Source organism: Cololabis saira, chromosome 20, assembly GCF_033807715.1.
Source record: "Cololabis saira isolate AMF1-May2022 chromosome 20, fColSai1.1, whole genome shotgun sequence".
Taxonomy (NCBI): Eukaryota; Metazoa; Chordata; class Actinopteri; order Beloniformes; family Belonidae; genus Cololabis; species Cololabis saira.
In genome coordinates this window covers 36714375-36730996 of record NC_084606.1, presented here as the reverse complement: position 1 = coordinate 36730996, position 16622 = coordinate 36714375, and the positions used below count along the sequence as shown (strand labels likewise).

General features: G+C 43.0%; 1 protein-coding gene across 1 annotated transcript in view; it reads right to left on the bottom strand.

Moving 5' to 3' along the window:
- Positions 1-3272: 3272 nt before the first annotated feature.
- Positions 3273-16622, bottom strand: part of afap1 (actin filament associated protein 1) — a 118823-nt gene continuing 105473 nt past the window's right edge. Inside the window, exon 16 of the mRNA XM_061709812.1 lies at positions 3273-3690. Within this exon, the coding sequence (XP_061565796.1) occupies positions 3664-3690 (27 nt within the window). The 3' untranslated portion in view covers positions 3273-3663. The remainder of the gene's footprint in view (positions 3691-16622) is intronic.

The window sequence follows — 16622 nt, the reverse complement described above, 5'->3', positions numbered from 1 at the left end:
CAACCTGGGACTTGCTGATTGGGCCGGAGCTTCGGGAGCTGCGTGCTGGCCTGCGGTCCCCACCCCTGGTCATCCCGTTGCTGGCCCCCCCTTCTCCTCCCTTTTCTCTCTTTTGTCCTGCAGGTGGTCGTGGGTGGCTTGTAGCTTGCATTACGGAGCACAAGTCTTTCCCTGACCCTGCACCCCAACCTGGGACTTGCTGATTGGGCCGGAGCTTCGGGAGCTGCGTGCTGGCCTGCGGTCCCCACCCCTGGTCATCCCGTTGCTGCTTCCACCTGCCTGCTGTGCTGTTGCCGTCCCTGACCCACCAGTCTGGCCCTCGGCAGGAGGGTCCCCCCTTATGAGCCTGGTCCTGCTCAAGGTTTCTTCCCTCCTAAAGGGGAGTTTTTCCTTGCCACTGTTTGGCTTAAGGTTTTTCTCCCACTAGGGGAGTTTTTACCTGCCATTGTTTATGTAATAACTGCTCGGGGGTCATGTTCTGGGTATGGGTCTCTGTAAAGCGTCTAGAGACAACTCTGTTGTATTAGACGCTATATAAATAAAATTGAATTGAATTGAATTGAATTCTTCTTCTTCTTCTTCTCCTCTGTTTTATTGGAGGATCGCAACCAACTTTAAGGTGCATACCGCCACCTACTGTACAAGAGTGTGTAACATTATTTCATTTAGCCTGTTTTTTAAATTCTATTTGATTGTTTATGTTGTTTCCAGAGCTGGGTAGAGTAGCCAAAAATTGTACTCAAGTAAAAGTACTGATACTTCAGAATAATATGACTCAAGTAGAAGTAAAAAGTAGTCATCCAAATAATTACTTGAGTAAAAGTAAAAAAGTACTTGGTGAAAAAACTACTCAAGTACTGAGTAACTGTTGAGTAACGTCTGATTTATTTTTTTAACACAACCATTCAAACAGACAAAAGTACAAAATAATCATCTTCAGGGAAATTAAATCAATAAAATAAATAAAAAATAAAGAATAGCTAAATTAAATTAAATTAATCTTAAAGTAAATTCAAGTACTTTAATAAATAATAACAGAATAAAAAAAATTAATTAAGCACAAGTAGCACAAAATGTCATGCCTTTGTACTTTTCTATTTTAACCAGGCAGAACTAGAACAAACATGAACTCATAGAAACTCTGTGTGTGTTTGAGTCTGTGTAAATGTGACAAAACATGCAAAAACAAACATTTTTCCCAAAGAATCACTCAGTGATGTCATGAGATTGACGCGTATGTGGATAAAAAGGATAAAAGAAAAGTAACAGCTCAATGTAGCCTAGCTGGTCGAGTTTTGTTTAAAATTGAATATATGTTGCAAATAAAACCTGTCTTCCAATTCATTGCATTTTTCATAGCATTTTTAGCCTAGTTATTTTTGTGGTAGAAGTATGGGATCGGTACTCGGTATCAGCGAGTACACAAATTAAAATACTCGTACTCGGTGTGAAAAAAATGGTATCGGGACATCCCTAGCGGCTATTCCTTATCACTGAAGGACAGTCAATGCAAATCCTTCTTGGACTTTGAGACATTATGATGGTTCCTTTGTTCCAAACCATGCGGTCAGCTTGTAAGGAAATGAAGGCTGGTCTCAGAGTGAGGCCTCAGAGCTGGGCCTAAAGTTGAAGTTAAGGCTTCCCATGTTCACATAGAATTGTGGCCCAACACCGTCCGTGCTTGAGCTACTGGATTGAATTTGTGTGAATAAAAATGACTTGAAAGATGTCCGTCTAATCTGTGCTCCGTACCGCAGGCCCTTGAGAGTACCTTTCCTTCACATATTCCGAGCAGAAACGGCCGTACGAGAGAGCAGCGCTGGCCAGACGCTGCATAGGTTTGTTAGATTAACATGTGTAGGTGTCTGCACACGGACAGTATAAATGAGTGTGTGCTGTGTAGTTTAAAATAGGACATTTCTGGTCCTTTGAAAGATATTTTCAAAACAGAAGTCCTGATTTTCCTCCGGGTCGGGGAGTGCTCACTCCTCAGCTGACAAACCCTCTGCTTTTCCATTTGAATGTGTTTATTTGTGAATCTTGCATTTGCATCTTTGTTTATTTTGTTTCCAGGGAAAATGAAAATGTCGGTGACGTGTTCTCCACTCAGTTCCCGTCTTCTACACAGCTGAGTCTGACTATCACGATACTGGTGTTTTCTGGAGGACTCCCAAAGACGATGCTGCGCGGGTTCAACACTCCCCACATACCTGAACCCCCCCAGTTGTCGGGTTGTCCTGCCAGTCTGCAGTAATTGTGCTTCTTGTGATCCAGAACGCTGCTGCCACAGTCCTTACAAACACCAGGAAACTGGACCATATTACACCAGAAACTGGACCATATTACACCATCATGAAGTCACTACACTGGCTTCCAGTGAGTCAAAGGATAGAGTTTAAAATCTTCCTGCTGGTCTACAAAGACCTGAATGGTCTTGGACCAAAATACATGCTGGATCTGTTAGTTCCTATGAAGCTCCCAGACCCCTGAGGTTCATCTGGATCTGTTAGTTCCTATGAAGCTCCCAGACCCCTGAGGTTCATCTGGATCTGTTAGTTCCTATGAAGCTCCCAGACCCCTGAGGTTCATCTGGATCTGTTAGTTCCTATGAAGCTCCCAGACCCCTGAGCTTCATCTGGATCTGTTAGTTCCTATGAAGCTCCCAGACCCCTGAGCTTCATCTGGATCTGGTTTGTTGTGTGTCCCAAGAACAAGACTGCCCTTACTTTTTAACAACTTGTGCTTTTTATTATTTTACCTCTTATCTTATCATTTTATTTCATTGTATTTGTAATACTGGTTAATTGTGTACTGTTTACTGAAGCATACTCTTAAATTAAATACTTATGATTTGTGAAAACCGCACAAAGTAACACTAGTGATGGATAAGCCCTGAATGCAGGCATTGTGACGTAGAATTGTCAAATTGGTTTAATTCACCGTATGAATTGTTACAGATTACTTTTGTAATACTGTATTTGACCCGGTCTTTGTACTTTTTGACCGTATATAAACATAATTCGTGCCATTAGAAGAATGAGATGTACCTGCTGTACTCTACTGCCCTTACTTTTTAACAACTTGTGCTTTTTATTATTTTACGTCTTTTCTTATCATTTTATTTCATTGTATTTGTTATTTACTGGTCAATTGTGTCTTGCCACTTTTAATGTTGATGTAAAGTACTTTGAATTATCTTGTGTTGAATTGTGCTATACAAATAAAACTTGCCTTGCCTTCTGGTTGGTTGCCGGCTAGTTTGTGTTTCCTGTTCCTTGTGTTTTTCCTGCAGGAGCTGGGTTTGTGTGAAGAGCCACAATTTCTACAAAAATACTTTAAATATATCAACATAAATAAACAAAGGGAAGTCAGCATTTCCTTGAAACATTTACAAATAAATACTTGGACTGGAATCTTTGAAACTCAAACCGCTGGATGTGATTTTGAGAGAGAGGAACTAAAAAAGCAGACGAGACACAACGTAGCACACTGAAGCACGCTCAGAAGCTCCCAGGTTTAAATCTGCTTACAGGATACGGCCTTTAGCGCATGTGAGTGCTGTTCTGGGCTCCTTGGACTGTAACAGTTTTAAATAAATATATACACAGTTTCTGCAGCAGAAAAACAAGTGAAAGTCGGACTGATGAGAGGCCTCCGGACGGTTTATGTGCCGCTCTTCTGCTCCCACTCCTGCAACACAGAAACGGAGCCTCGCTTAGTTTGCATGCTATTCAGAGGTTTGCATGTCAGCTCAGGGGTGAGAAGTGGCTCTGGACTTGGACTGAAGTGATGCAGGACCTGACGCAGCACCTCCCACAGAAACCTTTACCACCGTTTGACGTCGACATTCCCCCCCCACGGGAAGCGTGTTCCCGCGAGGGTCAAAGTAAATGTTACATTTTGTGCCTCAGATACGATGTAACATGTTCTCTACACAGTTCGTTACCGTCTCACTGAAATGGGTTTAAAGATGAGAAAAGAATGAGCGGACATGTCTGAACAGAACCGGGCTTCCTCTTAGACCCTCTTAGGTCCGGGATGAAGTAGGCACTCATCTTAGCCTTTTGAAGTGTGCAGCCCGCTCTTATCAGATAAACACAAGGGCAGGTGGGAGGGGGGGAAAGGTCACTAATGAAGGCCCATTCATGCTCGACGCAGACGGACGGACCCTTTCATCCATCTCCGCAGCAGTTTTCAGGGCCCTTGTAGATCCGACGCTTGAGGCAACAAACGAAGCAATACCATTTATCTGACAGGTGGACTTCTAAATAGAAACGTTTATTTATTTATTTTTTTGTATTTATTAATTTGATTTTTTTAAATAAAAATAATAATACATTTTTATAAATGTATTTATTATAAATGTATTATAATTTTTTTATGATTTTTCTATAATAAATAAAATAGGGATACATAGGGATAAATAGAAATAAATGTAACTATTAATATTAGACTTAAATTAATATAAAAATAGACATTTATCTGACAGGTGGACTTCTAAACAGAAAGGTTTATTTATTTATTTTTTTGTATTTATTAACCTTTTTATGGTATTATTATTATTAGGGCCCGAGCACTTACAGTGCGAAGGCCCTATTGTATCTGTAGGAATTTTTTTTCTTTCTTTTTTCTTTCTTCTGACGAAAGGATGGCCTTTTTGCCCCCCTAAACGTGCCCAAAAAGTCACCAAATTTTGCATGGAAGTCAGGCCTGACGAAAAATTTGATATTTAATGGTTTGCATTAATGGGTGTGGCAAAATGGCTCAACAGCGCCCCCTTGAAAACTTTGTGCCTCAAGCCCCACAATACGGTTTGACGTACATGCACGAAAATCGGTACACACCTGTATCATGGCACAACGTAAAGAAAAGTCTCTTGGCACCATGGCCGAAACCGAACAGGAAGTCTGCTATTTTGAATTCATTGTGTAATTTTGGCGCAATTTATGACATTCCTTCGGCAATTAATACGGCCCGAACCGTAACGTGCACCCAGGTGTTTTATACATCAAAATGTGCGTCTCCATCCTGCGACAACACGCATTACTTTCTCTTTCAAAAGTGTTACCGTGGCGACGCTAGACGCCAAAAAGCGTGCCCACCCTTCATCTGATTGGTTCAGACAGAAAAAACTTTGTGCCTCAAGCCCCACATTACGGTTTGACGTACATGAACGAAAATCAGTACACACCTGTATCATGTCGCAACTTAAAGAAAAGTCTTTTGCACCATGGCCGAAAGTGAACAGGAAGTTGGCCATTTTGAACATTCTGAATTAATTGCGTAATTTTGGAGCAATTTATGCCATTCCTTCGGCAGTTAATACAGCCTGAACCGTAACGTGCACCCAGGTGTGTTATACATCAAAATATGCGTCTCCATTCTGTGACTACGCACATTACTTTTCTCTTTCAAAAGTGTTACCGTGGCGACGCTAGAGGTCAAAAAGCGGACCCCCCCCATCATCTGATTGGTCCATATTTGATAGTTCCCCAAAAGTCACCAAATTTTGAACGCAAGCCAGGCCTGGAGATAAATTGGATATTTCATGGTTTGCATGAATGGGCGTGGCCTAACGGCTCAACAGCGCCCCCTAGAATACTTTTCTCTGCCATAACTTTTGAATAGTTTGACATAGAGAGTCGTGGGTGGTGTAATCGGACTATGTATTGAGTCCTTGACCTTCATTGGACTGAATTAGCCCCGCCCCTTCTTCTGATTGGTTGTCCCTATTTTCTGCTATAACTTGACTGATTTGACATAGGAATTCGTGGGTGGTGTCATGTCTGATATGCTTATGGGGGACGGTGGCCATGATTGCGAGGGCCCGTTCATCGCTGCTTGCAGCTTTAATTATTATTATTATTATTATTATTATTATTATTATTATTATTATTATGTATTGATATTGTGATATTGTGATAAAAGATAAAAGAAAGAATTATACTGAGAAGAAGAATAAATCCTGTAAATACCCTTTTAAATCAAAACAAGGTGTTTGTGTTTTGTAAACCAGATTGCTGCTTAATTTCCTTTTCCTCCTGAGCGAATCCCTTCTCGTCCAAATTTTTCGTTGTTTTTATTTCTTATTTATTCATCCTATTCTTAAGCTAATTCAAGGGCGCTACAGAAATTTAACAGGAGTCTGACGTGGAGCTCAAGGAAAGAGTTGTTTTCAATCGCCACATGAATGTTAAAGCCTCCTAAAATGAGGACATTTTTTGTTGTATGTTGGGAGGGGTCAGGATGTTTGCAAGCATCTACCAGACATCTATACAGACAGGTGGAAGCAGCAGCGGGATGATCAGAGGGGGGGACTGCAGGTTAGCGCGCAGCTCCTGAAGCTCTGGCCTGCAAACATGCACATAAGAGGAAAAAGGGGGGGGGATCAGAAAAACAAACTACAAGAGCAATGGACAACAATGATGGTTTTGAAATACTTATAATTAATAACTGAGAAATGAAAGAGAAGGAAGGGGGATGGGCACCGCTCAGTGGATCATGTCCCTCTGCAGCGTAGCTCTATAGCAGCATATCTACCACGAAGCTCTGTTTCAGACCAGCTGCTCTAGTCTGGTATTGTAGCTGCAGCTATGACAACTGGCCCTAACACACTACAGATTACACTAAGTAGAGGTGTAAACTAAACAGAAACATTTTAAGATTGGTTTTAAAGTTGGAGGTGGGGTCAGCCTCCTTAACCCAGATTGGAAGTTGGTTCCATAGTAATGGTTCCCGACAGCAAAAGGTCTGTCCTTCAGATCTACATTTGGATACTCTAGGAACTACGAGTAAACCTGCACTCTGAGAACAGAGAACTCTGTTAGGAACATAAGGTAATTCTAAGTTTTACGGGTAGCCAACGGAGCAAAGCTAACACAGGAGAGACGTGGTCTCTCTTGCTGATTCCTGTCAGCATTCACGCTGCTGCATTTTGGATCAGCTGGAGGATATTCAGAGAATTACTTGGACATCTTGCTAATAACACATTACAGTAATCTAGTCTAGAAGATACAAATGCATGAATTAGTTCCTCAGCATCACTCTGGAAGAGGATGTACTTAAGGGTGCTTTCACACCTGTCCCATTTGGAGCAGTTGTTCCAAAACAGGGAGCGTTTCCCCCTAAAGATCAGTTTGTTTAGTTTATGTGAACACAGCAATCACGCTCGGATGCAGGACAAACCAAGCAAGCCGAGATCGTCTAGGAGAGGTGGTCTCTGCTCCCTTCCATTCCAGACCTGGAGCGGTTCGTTTGCAGTGAGAACAAAATCGACACAGCAACCGACACAACTCACTCATAATTGTGCTTACGATGCTCCATAGTTGTTGTTTTTCCCGGGGCACGGAAGAGGAAACTCCTTCCGCGTTCATTTCTGACCAATGAGAGAACAGTTGGTTCGCGCATGGCATTTGTTAACAGCTTTGAACCACTACAGACGGTTGCCTTGTGAACACAAACGCCACAAACGAAAAACGAAACAACTGTATCGATTTAGCCCCTGAATCGGAACAAAACAAACGGGCCACAGGTCTGAAAGCACCCTAATCTTCGTTTAATGTTTCTGCTATTTTAGCACCAGAGTCAGAATGGCGAATACCAGAAACCTGGTGTGAGCGCTGAGTAAATCTGGAAGCTGGAACACAGGAAGTGAAACGCCGGTCAGTCAGAGGAATCGCCAGGTAGTCCAGGCACTAGGCAAACAGAAACCAGAGACGCTCAGGCAGAATTCATGGTCGGAGACAGAAGGCTGAGGTGATCACCAGGACGAAGACAGGTGAATAGGTCGGAGACAGGCAGGGTCGGCAACAGGTGATCAGTCCAGGGAAAACCGCTGGAAAGTCACAGGAACAATCTGGCAGTGACTGGCTGGGAGTGGAGTGCTTAAGTAGCAGCCCAGGGCTGATTGCAGATGTGGAGCAGGTTTGGAAGACGGGAGAAACCATAGTGACATGAGGAGCTGGAACTGGCAGGTGAGTGATGCAGGTATAGAGCTGGAGTGGATGTGACAGTAAAGAGGTAAAGAGAGAAACCTGTGATCAACCCCTGCAGAGAAACATAGCTACATTTGTCTCTGTGTGTTTACTCCCAAGAAAACTGCTTGAAAAGGATGGAGATTTAAATTAGTGATGTATACAATGTATGTATGTATGTATACAAACATTTCCCTACACTCGGCCTCGTAACACCTTTTGCATAGCAAAAACTCCCCAACAAGACAGACAAAAGCTCTTGCTCTAAAAAACAGGGGGAGTGGAGATGTCCTTGATTTAGATAATAAGAGCAGAGTCTCGGTCCTCAGTCTTCAGAGCAGCATCATGATGGAAAGGATCTTGTTGGGTGTGTTGTTTCTCTCAGGTCAGTGAGTCCTCTGTTAACATTTAGTAGTGATTATTATTGAGTCATATTGTTAGTTTCATGCCACATTTTGTAACTAAGGATGTTGATATTTTCTCAGAGTGGTTCATCCTCTCCACCTGCCTCATCCGTCACTACCACTTTGTTGATCAGACGTTGACTTGGACTGAAGCTCAGACCTACTGCAGACAGACATACACAGACCTGGCCACCATCCAGAACTCTGAAGAACTGAACCAACTCATGAACACACTTTCATCTGCTGGTTACAGCTCTGACGTCTGGATCGGTCTGAAGCATGAAATCGACTGGAGGTGGTCTGATGGGTTCAATGGTACCGGGGCTGAGTACAGGAATTGGGCAAGTGGCCAACCAAGCTTTTACTCATGCCAACAATTCTGTGGGGACATGTCATACTTTGATGCATGGGGGGACTATGATTGCCAGTCAAGCAAACCCTTCATCTGTTATGAAGGTAAGAGTATGGAGCATGTTACAGTTTTAAGCTGTTTTGAACCCAACTAACCTCCTCTTGGATCACTTTATCTGCAGGATCGCAGCAGAATCCTGAATATGTTTTTGTGAACGAAGCGATGAACTGGTCCAGCGCTCAGAGTTACTGCAGGGGGAAATTCATAGACCTGGCCACCATGAGGAACAATGCAGAGAGCCAGACGGTCAGGCAGAAAGTACCTGCTGGACACCGGGCTTGGATCGGCCTGTATAGAGATCCAACCTTTTACTGGTCTGATGGGAGCAGCTTCCTCTTTGAAAACTGGGAGGGTACTTATAATCGGTTGAACTCGTTGAAAGTTATTTGTGGTGTTACATCTTCAAGCAAATCAGGAAAATGGAAGCTTCTGCCCTGTGAAACTAAATCACCGTTTGTCTGCTACAGTTATCCCAGTGAGTGTTTTAGGGAGTACAAATAGAACAACATATACAATTTGAAGAATGTGTGAAGTAAATATGTACTGATATTTCTGTTTTCAGTAGAAAACCATGTTTTATTTCTTTTCCCATTCAACACCAGTCATGAAGCAGGTGGTGAAGATGAGACTGAAGGTGGAGGACTCTGTGGACCTGGAGGATCCTGTTGTGAAAGCAGATCTCCTGAAACAGGCAAGTGTGGGATTGAAACGGTTTCATTTCTGGAAGCATTTATGACAATACAACCACCAACATAGGTTCAGTTTGTGTTTGAAAGTGTGTCCTGTTTGTGTCTCCCAGCTCCAGGACAGACTGGAGGAGGAGGGAGTGGGTGGAGTCACCCTGAAGTGGAGAGAGCAGCCTGATGGACAAGTCTTCCACAAGGAGGAGAAAAGAAAGAAGAGCGAGTTGTGAGATAGAAACCCAGCTCAGTAATGAAACTTTCTCCCATTAGGGGAGTTTTTAATTCAATTAAATTCAATTTTATTTATATAGCATCTATTACAACAGAAGTTGTCTCTAGGATTTTTCCAGAGACCAGAACATGTTCTCCGAGCAATTATTACATAAACAATGGCAGGTAAAAAACTCCCCTAGTGGGAGAAAAACCTTAAGCCAAACAGTGGCAAGAAAAACTCCCCTTTAGGAGGAAGAAACCTGGACCAGGACCTGGATCATAAGGGGGGACCCTCCTGGCGAAGGCCAGCTGGGCAGAGCAGGAAAAGAGAAAACAGACAGAGAGAATGAAGAACAGAGAAATGAGAGGGGGCAGGCCAGGATGTCAGAAAGCATATAGCAGACATCTACACAGACAGGTGGAAGCAGCACTGGGATGATCAGAGTGGGGGACTGCAGGTCAGCATGCAGCTCCTGAAGCTCCGGCCTGCAAACATACACAAAAGAGAAAAAAGGGTGTGCCTGCCATTGTTTATGTTATGTTTATGTAATAATTGCTCGACGGTCATGTCCTGGGTCTCTGGAAAAATCCTAGAAACAACTTATGTTGTAATAGACGCTATATAAATAAAATCTAATTGAATTGAATTAATGGGTGATGGAGGTTTAGTTCATAGTTTTCTCTTCACTGTTTGTGACATTAACCTGTTAACTGTGTGACGTAAACTGTGCCGGATGTTTTCTGAACCTCTTCTCTGAGGAATTACTTACTAAATATATATTTGTATGCTGAGGTTTGATACAATTTTAAACACAAAAATATTTTTCCTGTCATTGTACGCTGACAGTTCTTTCCTTTTTTGTTTTGCTCTTTTAAATTGACTCATACACTAGTGAATGTATTTGGGATGTCATGGTGTCCAGGTGATGAGATGGCGTCCATGAAAACACAAACTACTGCTGGAGGTCTTTGAACCAGCTAAGAGACATTTTATCATGTACAAACATCAATTAAAATATTCTGTTTGGTCGTAAACATTTAAATTCCTACAACGTAGAAAATGCTGTTTATAACTTAGATTTATTTGTGAACAAAACTCGGATGTTTAGGGATGCTTTAATTGAAAAACCAATAGCACAAATGTTAATTATATATACATATTTACAATAATTACTTCCTCTTTAAAACAAAAATTAAAAACATTTGTAGAAATGCATATTTTTCTGGTTAAACATCTCAAATGAAATATATTTACCCTGATGATTTCCCTGATTGTAATCACTGAGCTCGGGTTGGGAGGCTTCAATAGTTCTGGCTCATGGTCCAGGGACAAGCCTACGGGGCAATAACAAAAATCCAACTGAACTTTTTGAACTATTTTTACCCTTCACCTGCTCAGAAGGCTAAAATATCTCAGCGAGCCGAAGCAATCTGCTCTCTCTTTCTCTTTTTAAAACCATGTCAACAAGTGATCAGTTATCAGTAGCGAGTCTCGGTGAGACACTAAACATTTATAGTTAACTGATTTACTCAGACAAATTAATGGATGTGGACATGTTAATGGTTATAAATCATGTAAATTAGTATGCAGGAACATCAAGGACTGGAAGTCCACTCATTTTTTGCCTATAAATTCCAATACAACAGAGGTCATTATTTCAGGTCCAAAGCACCTTGGGAAGGGATGAGATGGGGGTCCGATGGCCTCCAGTACAACTGTGAGAAGCTTTGGAGTTATTTTTGATCAGGATTTGTCGTTTAAACCATATACTGTAGTTTCTTGTGCTGGCCCCCTTTTTTCTCTTTTGTGTGTGAGCTTCGGGAGCTGCGTGCTGACCTGCGTTCCCCACCTCTGGTCATCCCGCTGCAGCTTCTGTGTAGATGTCTGCTGTGTGCTTGCTGACGTCCTGGCCTTAGCAAGATGTCCAAGTAATTCTCTGATATCCTCCAGCTGATCCAAAATGCAGCAGCAGAGTGCTGACAGGAATCAGCAAGATGGACCACGTCTCTCCAGTGTTAGCTTTGCTCCATTGGCCCCATAAAACTTAGAATCCAATTGAAAATGTTATTACTTGCATATAAAGCCCAGAACGATATTTGCAAGACCTGGGGCCTCATTTAAAATGGACTGCGTAGGATTCATACTAAAAGTGAACGTACACTCAAAAGCCGAAAATGCCGGGCGCAAAAAAAAATCTGGATCAATAAAACCATGTGCACGCAGACTTGCACGCAATGTTCGCTTTATGAATCATGGTCCAGCTGGAAGGCTGCGCAGCTGAATCTGCCTCATATCCCGCCCTCTACACGCCCACTTTTTACCATAAATGCATATGGATGAGCCTACTGAGCATGTGCAGTGGCTTCCTGCAGCCTGTTTGGCGTCAGAATGAATGAGAGGGTGACCAGCCACCGTGACACTGACTTTCACAGAGACTCAGACCTAGATGTTGTGGATGAGGGGACAGGAAAACCACATTATTTAGTGGTCACAGTAAAAGTAAGAATAAGTATATAAACAGTATGAAATAAAGAGAGTGAGTGGCAGCACGCCGTTGCTGCGCTAAACGCCGCGAGTGCCCCGGCGCAACAGGGGGACACACATCCCCCCGTCTTTTCAAAATCATGTTTTTTTTCCCCTTACTTTTTATAGTTTAAAAACTAACGGTAGGTTCAGCCTTAAATTGCAAATTATCAAGACACTGTATGAAAGCGATGCGAGAACAGCAAGGCAGCCCGGCAGCCCCGCACCCCCTCCTCCCTCCTCTCTCCCCTCAGAGCTGCTCAGGGCGGGTTTATGGTTCTGCGTCACACCACGGCAGAGCCTACGGCGTAGGTGCGCGTTGCCGCGTACCCTACGCCGTAGGCTCTGCGTTGTTTTAACGCGGAACCCTAATTTAGGCTTACACCCGCACGTAAAGGTTTCACGCGCGCGTAAAACTCATTATATATATTAAAAAAAATCGGAGTCCTTTTAGGGGCTCCGTGGGGCTCCCTAAACGCAGCCCCTCATTTGTTCTGTCCTAAAGCGGTGGGTGTGAGGAGGTTCCTGGCGTGTCACCGCGGCTGCAGCAGCAGCAGCAGAGTCCTGACTGACGCTTCACTCACAGAGGGACACGATCAGCGCTATTTTATTATAAGTGACTGATATATGTTGTGATATGTGATGACATTATTAAGAGTATGACATGAATCTGGCTTCATTTCACCACCTCACAGCCTGCGTCGCCAGTTCCCCATGTCTTAAGTACATTCTTACGGGAGGGTCCGGGTTGCCGTAGGGATCCGCAGATTTTTCGGTTAGTTTTTTCTTTTTAGATCCGAGGCTTTGCGTAGATGGCGGCTTCCGCAACTTTCAGGCACTTTTTCTGCGCAAGCAAGCTTTATAGATGAGGCCCATGGACATTTAGCGGATGACACTAGCCATGACTCTCTATATCAAACCATTCAAAAGTTATGGCAGAAAGTAGGAACTATCAGATATCAACCAATCAGAAGAAGGGGCGGGGCTAATTCAGGCCAATGAAGGTCAAGGACTCAATACCGAGTCAGATCACACCACCCACGACTCTTTATGTCAAACTTTATGTGTATCCATCCATACATACTTATTCTCATTTGGGTCACAGGTATGGAAGCACGTTTTTTTTCAAAAAGCGTGAATTCCAGAAACAGAGTCATAGATTTTGATTGCACATGCATAAACGTTATTTTGTGGTCATAGTTTTACCGGCAGCAAAGACAAGTTCAACAGTTTGAGCCTCCACTGGCTGTAAACTGTCACTAATGGAGTTGTGTAGACCTCGATGACAAGTTGTTGATGACCAGAGGTGTCTTCAGTATTTACATTCATTACTCAGGTAGAAGTATAGATACTAGAGTTTAAAATACTCCTGTAGAAGTTGAAGTATCAACTCAAGTTTTTTTCTCAATTAAAAGTATAAAAGTACTGGTTTCAAAACTACCTAAAGTATGTAAGGGGGAAAAAAGCCATTAAGGACAAAAGCCATTGAAAATGAATGCATCTTAGTATAATGCAAATATATTAAAGAACCATATATGTGTACTATTGAGCATTAACATGTGTTTCAGAGAGCAGGAGATATGATGACTAGTTGCCTATAAGTATTGTAATGGTGCAAAAAGTCAAACTTCAGAGGCATGTTATCATTTATCCTAACCTTTATTGGAATGTACATCCAAGTTTAGTTGCAGGAATCTGAGGGAACGGATGTAAGAACAAAACTGGACAAGAACATCTGAAACAACCACAACCAAATTCACTCTATCCGGATGGAGCAATTTAACTGGATAGTTTTTATTAAAGGCCGAAATGAAATAGAGTAACGAGGCTGTTTTTAAAATGTAAGGAGTAAAAAGTACAGATAATTGCGTGAAAATGTAAGGAGTAAAAGTAAAAAGTCGTCTGAAAAATAATTAGTCCAGTGAAGTATAGATAACCAAAATTTCTACTTAAGTAAGGTAACGAAGTATTTGTACTTCGTTACTTGACACTTCTGGTGATGACCATTGATTAGAATCAGGCGTGTTGATGCAAGATAACACCTAAACCATGCAGGACCCTTCTGATCCCTCTACCCCTCCTGCCCTCTCATCCTACCTGATCCCTCGAGGACCGGACTTGAAGAGCCCTGTGATAGACTATTTTGAAACCTCATATCAAAGTACTCTTCAGTAGCTCAACTGGATGCAAAGAGGCTTTCCACTGCAGAGCTTGTGTTCAAACCATATCCCGGGACCACTTTTAAAGCGATTTCCTTCTACTGAGGACTAAAAACTCACTAGGAAGCCTTAGCGGCATGTGACTCTATGGCACAAGATGTTATGGAGGTGCATGGTCTAAAGAAGACTTAAGGTTCAATTCCTTCTAGAGTTCTTCATCCTTTTGTCTTTAAAAAGCACCAAACCTGTCAATTTTAAAGTTCAACATTCAAAATGAAAAGTTAAATGCGCTATGAGACATGACTGAAGAGGTTATTTGGTGGTTTGGAGGGATTGCAATTTTCAGTGTAGCTCATCTTGGAACAAAGAGGGTTTCAAATGCAGAGGTTATTGGAGCAAACCCTATACCTGAGCCACTTTTAAAATAATGTCCTACTGAGGATTGAAAACTGGCCAGGAAGCCTGTGAAAGAGGTGAGTACTGTATGTGGCGCATCATGGTAAAGCGCTACACATTGTTAAAGACACTGAGTTCAATTCCCGGCAGAGGTCTTCAGCCCGTTGGCTGTTTTGAAAATGTAAGGAGTAAAAAGTACAGATAATTGCGTGAAAATGTAAAGAGTAAAAGTAAAAAGTCGTCCGAAAAATAATTACTCCAGTGAAATATAGATAACCAAAATTTCTACTTAAGTAAGGTAACGAAGTATTTGTACTTCGTTACTTGACACCTCTGGTTGTGCACCATGGAAGAGTGCCGCACATTGTTAAACAGACTGTGAGTTCAATTCCCGCCAGAGTTCTTCATCCAGTTGTCTTTAAGTAGATCAAAATCCACTTTTAGAGTTCAACACTCAAAATGAAAAGATAAATGCACTATGAGAGATGTCTTCCCCCAAGGATACTGGTGGTGTGGAGGGTTTGCTCAGGGCTCTAAGGTGCCAATGAAAGGGTGGCCCATGCTGGTTCAAACCCGCAGTATCTGGAGAGGTAGAGGCATCACACCTTATACCTGGACCACTTTTAAAATGACGTCCTTCTACTGACGATTGAAAACTGTCCAGGAAGCCTGGGAAAGAGGCAATAATGTGGGGCCTCATGGTAAAGAGTTGCACATTGTTAAAGAGACTGTGAGTTCAATTCCTGCCAGAGGTCTTCAGCCCGTTGACTTTAAGTAGCACAAAATCCACTTTTAGAGTTCAACGCTAAAAATGAAAAGATAAATGCACTAAGAGAGATGACTTCCCCCCAAGGATACTGGTGGTGTGGAGGGTTTGCTCAGGGCTATAAGGTGCCAATGAAAGGGTGGTGCATGCTGGTTCAAACCCTCCCCATCCTCAGTATCTGAAGGGGTAGAGGGATCAGGGAGGATGAGACGTTAGGACTGCTAGCGGGGTCAGTTTGGATGATTAGGGCTTGGTGGGGTCAGGTAGGATGAGGAGGGCTTGGTGGGGTCAGGTAGGATGAGGAGGGCTTGGTGGGGTCAGGTAGGATGAGGAGGGGTCAGGTAGGATGAGGAGGGAAGGGTCAGGTAGGATGAGGAGGGAGGGGTCAGGTAGGATGAGGAGGGCTTGGTGGGGTCAGGTAGGATGAGGAGGGAGGGGTCAGGTAGTATGAGGAGGGAGGGGTCAGGTAGGATGAGGAGGGGTCAGGTAGGATGAGGATGGCTAGGGGGGGGTTAGGTAGGATGAGGAGTGGTCAGGTAGGATGAGGATGGCTAGGGGGGGGGCAGGTAGGATGAGGAGTGGTCAGGTAGGATGAGGGGGGCAGGAGGACTAGAGGAGAAAAGGCAAGGGGGATCAGGGTGTAAGAGGTGGGCTAGGGACATGAGGAAAGACAGCTTGAGGGGGTCAGGTAGGTTGAGGTAGGAGCACCCAGGGGATTAGGTAAGAAAGTAATTACCCTTTAAACTTTGATTTGTAAAAGTGCCTCTTTCCCAGGCTTCCTGGCCAGTTTTCAATCGTCAGTAGAAGGACGTCATTTTAAAAGTGGTCCAGGTATAAGGTCTGATGCCTCTACCTCTCCAGATACTGCGGGTTTGAACCAGCATGGGCCACCCTTTCATTGGCACCTTAGAGCCCTGAGCAAACCCTCCACACCACAAGTATCCTTGGGGGAAGACATCTCTCATTGTGCATTTATCTTTTCATTTTGAGTGTTGAACTCTATAAGTGGATTTAGTTCTACTTAAAGACAACTGGATGAAGAAGTCCGGGGGGAATTGAACTCACAGTCTGTTTAACAACGTGCGGCACTCT